Source organism: Pipra filicauda, unplaced genomic scaffold, assembly GCF_003945595.2.
Source record: "Pipra filicauda isolate LSUMZ 115617 unplaced genomic scaffold, ASM394559v2 scaffold78_size3787270_pilon, whole genome shotgun sequence".
Classification (NCBI taxonomy): Eukaryota; Metazoa; Chordata; class Aves; order Passeriformes; family Pipridae; genus Pipra; species Pipra filicauda.
Genome location: NW_024104964.1, coordinates 2,446,406 through 2,452,230, shown reverse-complemented (window position 1 = coordinate 2,452,230; position 5,825 = coordinate 2,446,406). Strand labels below are relative to the sequence as shown.

Here is a 5,825-nt window from a genome sequence, read left to right as displayed (position 1 = left end):
GCAGGATTTGCAGAACGATGATCAGCCAGTCGAGTAATTCATTGTATTAGATAATCCAGGTGACTAAATAAATACTGAAATCATTCTATAAATCAATGTCCCACCCAGCCAGTGGTATGTCCACATCTCTGGCAAACAGGAGCAAATTTATTCCACGGAATTTGTCAAGATGAGAACTCTCCACATCCGAGCAGCTCTGCCTGGAATAACAAAATACACAACAGGGGTTGTTTCTGTACAAAACCCAGCCCTGGAACTCCAGCCAGTCTTGAAAATTAAAAGCTCTTTTAAGAAGCAAATGGTTTAAAAAAAAAAAAAAAAAAAAAAAAAGGATTGATTGGAGTTGTTTGGGCAAAATAATTGGCTGTCAGAGAGCCCTGGAATCAAGAACAGGAGGAGATGCTGCTGCAGGATAAAGCAGTGCTGCTGCAGGATAAAGCAGTGCTTGCACACAGTTTGTTTCTAAACAAAACAGAGCGTTAAGAAAACACCCCTTTGATCCAAAAGGCAGGTTGAGGATGTTACTTCACAGCAGAAACAGCGTTTTCCTGCTGGTTTCCAAGCAAATGCCAGAGGAACTGGAGGGCTGGGCTGAGCTGGGCAGCGACGCAGACGTAGGTGGTGTAGAACAACATCCCCACCATGGAGAGGTTGAAGGAGTAGAAGAGAACCTTCTCCCAGGGCTCCATGAGGTAACTGCAGGTGATCAGCTCGAACTGGCAGAACAGCCAGAACACAAAGTTCTTGGTGCTCTTCACGTCCATCCCCAGCTTCCTGCTGCTCCCAAAAGCCTTCCCTGCTAAACAGAGGAGAGCTGGTGGGAATCCAACCCTTCCATCACCACCATCCACCACAATATCTCTTTTTTCCCATAAATCAGTTGCCCAATAGTTGTGGCAATACCAGTCCCCAGGCCAAACTCTTTCCTAATTTTGCCTTGCACTGGGTTGCTCAAGACTCTGCTGGAGCAGCTTAATTCCAAAAGCACTTCAATCCCTCTCTCCCTCTCCACTCATGGATTTGGATATAGAACTTTGATTTCTACTCCTGCACACTGGATTTTAGGTCTTATGCCTCATTGCTGCTGGAATTCCCAGGTGCAAACTGGGAATATGCAGAACACCACCCATACAGAACTATATAAATAGATATAAAAAATATATATAATATATCTAAAAATATATATAAAATAAAAGGAAACTATATACATGTTATCCAGCTTTTTCTGCAGCAAAGTTTAAATTGATCTGTTGCCAGAGTGAACAATAAATTATAATAATAATTAATAAATATGTAATATATAAAAATAATATATAGATATGTAAATATATAATATATAATAATATATATAAATATGTGAAATAAGAAATAATAAACACTTTTTTTAAAGCTTTGCGTTCAAATCAATGCTAATAACTACTGAGTGTTACATTATGTATTTAGAACACAAAACTGGAGAGGGAAAGGGAAAAAAGGGCTATTTCAGTTATTGGTGGTTCCTGTCATTTGGTAACTAAGAGGAGACAACCCAAAAACTGGGATTCCCCACTGTTTGACTGGAAAGGAAGGAACTCCTGGTGGTGTCAAGATCTGTGGAAAGAAACTTATTCCTCAGGAATTAAAAACATCTAACTCCATGGAACAAAAGCCACTTCCCAAAGTTTTTAGAGATATTTCGTGTCACCTTTTTGCATTTTGCTCCCGTAACTTCCCCCACCTCTTTTCCTCCTGACAGGTGAGATAAATTAATGCTCCTGTAGTTAAAAACTATAACTACTTGTAGCAATAGCCTCTCTCTATCCATGCCCTTTGCAGGCAGGTTTTACTAAATCCAGGTTACACTTGAGCCTCTTATCATTAAATGCATCACAAAGATGCTCTGAGGAAAGACTTTTCCTCCAAAAAAAATCGATATTTTAAGCAGCAGAACTCACCTCTTCACTCGTCCCCGGTGACAACAACACGTCCAGGTGGGAGATGCTTCCCAGCACTTGTTGCCCTTTGGAGCTGAGCTGCTCCTCTGTGGATGGAGAGGCAGAAACCAGGAGCTTTGATCCTCAATTACAGAGAATCCTCCTCACCCCGCCCTCCTCCACCACTGCTGAGAGCTCCTCTGGCCACAGCACTGGGAATTATGCAACAGGGGCACCAGTAATTTGATAATTTGTGCCGAGCCCGAGTCGTGGAACTGTGGGCAGGGAGGGACACACGAGGCTGAAACGACGTTTAGCAAAAAAACTCCTGATTAGTGCCTCCCCTAATCCTGAATCCCCCAAAACACCCCTGCCTCTGTGGGATTTTAGGCTGCCTAAATGGGATTTGAGGCTGCCAAAGTTCCTGCAAAGGGGCAGTTTAATGTCTATGCAAAAATCTGGTGACAGAGAGTTAAGTGGCCACAAAAATGCAGCTCAATTAATATGTCACAGGAAAGTCTCTGCTGAAGCCACCACCTCCTTTTGCAACCTTTGATTGGCATCACTTTCAAACAGCTCCAGGTATCTCCCACACCTCCATCATCCTCATCCGGGGTGGAGAGAACACGTGGCCAAGATTTTTGTGAGGAAAAGGTGCTGAGCTTTCCTCAAAAAAGTGCTACAAAAACAAAACCAAGCCACAGACGCTCGAGGCATTTTAATGATCTAATTGGACAAGTAAAGTAGGTAGAAATCTGCATAATAAATGCTGTTCTAAACTATAATAGATGATGTTCTAAACTATCTGCCTGCAGCCAAATCATTTCCAAATATGAGTCAGCTTCGTTTTGGGATAATGTGCCACAAGCAATGTCTGAGGTACCTGGGCCTCACCTTTCCTCTCTTCCTTACCAAACACATCCTGAGCTCACCCATGAGCAAACACTGACCTGCTCCCTCAAAATTTTGGTTTTCCCCCATGGCTTTTCAAGAAAATTTTCTGTTTAAGAACTGTCCAATTTTCCACAGAAAATTCAGAAATGATAAATGGCTGCCCCACATCCAACCTCTCTCCTGCAGAGGGTCTGCCCCGGGTGTGTCTCCTGAGCTGGACCAACTCCTACATCATGGAAGGTCCAGATGAGAATGGGCTCATCAAATGTGAAACATGACTGCCCTGGGGCTCTGCTGCAGGATTTTAAGAGTTTCTGCTTTCAACTTGACTTTCTCAGCTGAGTATTTCAATGGAGTGTGGAGGGCTGGGGTGGGACAAGGAGTTTTTTTGGGTTTTAGGGCAGGAAAATGTTGTAGATGACACTTCCCTCCTGGTGGGCCAGCATCTTTACTTTATGCTCCTCACCTTCCCTATGAGGTGGGTCAGCCTCTTCTGAATCCTTCAGCAAGATGTTGTGGCAGAGCCCCAAATCCCAGGGCAGCACAAGGCAGGGCTGTCTCCTCTGCCCTCTGACTCCTCTCCAAAAACATCTGCATAAAAGCCAGCAAAACTCAGGTTATCGCTCCCAAGTATCAAACCATTTCATTATTTCCAGCAATTCTCCACCAGTTCTTCCAATAACAAGTTCCCCCAGTTGAAACTGGGCAAGTGGGACTTGCCTGGGTTTGTTCAGCTCTAAGAGTACCCAAAAGTTTTACCTGAGAGCTGAGACCGTTGAGAAAGAGGTGGGTTATAGTGCAGGTGGGGTTGGGAAAAGCAGGATCCATTCCCAAAGTCACTCCGTGGTGTGTGGAGCCCCCCAGGCGTCCTCTGTTCCTGCTTCCTGAGCTGTTCCCGCTGCTTTTCCCGGCAAAAATCCCGAGGGGAGATAAGAACCCTTTAATACCTTTCACAATGCATAATGAGGTGTGCATGGCTTCACTCAGAACACAAAAACCGCCTGAAATCCCTGCCTTTTAAGGCAGTTTAAGATACTTCTTCACACAGAGAGAAAAAAAAAACCACCAGAAATTCTCTTCAAAATTAAAAGAAAAATAAACCAACAAACCCCTCCAGACAAAACCATACTCTGCCTTTGATGGATGACTGCAGGTACATGAAGAAAGCACATTTTGAAAGCATTTTTTGGCAAAAGATCTTACTCTGAAGAGCAGGAATGAGCCCCTCCCAGTACCACTCTGTCCCACAGGGGCTGATCCCTTGTTTTCAGGTCTCTTGATCCTGTTGCCCACACAATTAAATGTCAAAATCTGTTTTTAATGCTTCTCACCGTGGTTTCCTTGCCAAGCAAATTCAAACACAACCATATAAAGGTGACACAGCAATTTCCCCAGCAAGGGAAAATTAACCAAACAAAGCAGGAATATTCAAATTACCGCTGCACTGAAGGAAATCACCCACCTCCCTTTTTCAGTTCACCAAGGTTCCCCATATGCAAAAGCGGGAAATTTGGGTTTATATAAAATTTAGAAGATTAGTTCCATAAGCTTTTCCCCCCCTCTATTATTTCATGCCTTCTAATGGGATTTTCTGATGCCTCCTAAGATACAAACCCATATAAATTTGATTGTCTTCTGTGTGGCTCCTCTGCTGTCTGGTATGGTTTGGGTTGGTATAACTACATAATAAAGCTGCTTTTGTCTTCTCGGTCATCTCTTTTGACCAAATTCATGTCTTTGAGACCAGAATTTCTTTTCCCAGCTTGAATGAAAATGGTCCAGGGCTGAAAAGTATGGGATGCATGGAGAGATAGAGGGAATGAAAGGAAATGAGCCTCATTTCCTGAGAAGACCAAGGTGAAAGTGCCTGAAACATCTGTGCCCCACACCTACACCCTGTGATAAGTCATTTATCTGTCTGATTAAAATCTGAAGGCTGGAAAATAATAGAAGCAGAAAGTTCAGGTGAAAAACCTCTTCCTGCCCTGTCCCTCCTCCTGGTGAGGACACAGTGAGGCCTGGCAGGACAGAGAACCTACAGGACACACACCAGTGTTCCTGGAAAGGACAAAAATTGCCCAATTCTTCACAAGGTTCGAGGTAAAACAGCTGGCATGTGGCTCCAGAACAACCAGCACCAGCAGCCAGGTTATCTGGGGTGGTATCACACCTGCAGTGGGGCTGTAAATCACCACTGAACAACTCGGATGGGAGATGGAGCCAGATAAGGGATGGAACTCCAGAAGGAATGTGGCTCCAGCTGCTGGGGCTCCACTTGCTGCTGTTTGTAATGCAAATAACAGATTGTGATGATTGCATTGTTGGCTGCAGGAGTCACAGACCCCACACCCAGTCAGACCAGTTCAGGAGCTTGGTTAATTCTGCAGCAAGGCAGGTAATTAAGTCAGTGAAAACTCTGCAGGCTGGGGAACTGCAAAAGCACGGGGAATGTGCACGGCTGGATCAGGCACAGCCAATTCCAAATTCAAGGTGATACCCCACCATTAAATGTGTCACAAACCGAGCATTTCACAACGGCTAGACAGTTAATTGTGTCAGTTGTGAGGAGCAGTGAATTCCCCGAGCCTTGTTCCATCCCCTGGCAGATTTTCACCTCCCTTTTGGAACCGAGGATGGGTCATTCAGGAACAGAAGGGATCAGAGAAGGCAGATCTGTGTCCCTGCACATCTAAGCTCTGCTTTCTCCCTCTTGTTTCTCGAAGCTGGTGACAATATTTCTCAGTCTCAGCTCTTTTCCCAGGCTGTGGCATTACTCACTTTATAACTGCTGCTCTTTCAGGTGCAAAACAAATAGAACTAACCAGGAAAAGCTGCCTAAAAGGAGCTTAAATTTGAGCACGATCCAGATGCAAAGCCAGGAGTGAGTTGCAGAGCTGGGATTAGGCTGATTAGACCAGGAATTCTCCTCAGACCGAGGTTCTTCTGGAATTTGCAGGATCATTCTGTATTTTTGCTTTAAAACAGGGGTGACACCACCTTTCTTGCAGGGCTTCAGCA

General features: G+C 44.3%; 1 protein-coding gene across 1 annotated transcript; it reads right to left on the bottom strand.

Moving 5' to 3' along the window:
• Window positions 1-521: 521 nt before the first annotated feature.
• Window positions 522-764, bottom strand: LOC120324963 (serine palmitoyltransferase small subunit B-like). The gene has a single exon (XM_039389950.1). The coding sequence runs from the start codon at window positions 762-764 to the stop codon at window positions 522-524; it is 243 nt and encodes an 80-aa protein (XP_039245884.1).
• Window positions 765-5,825: the final 5,061 nt, after the last annotated feature.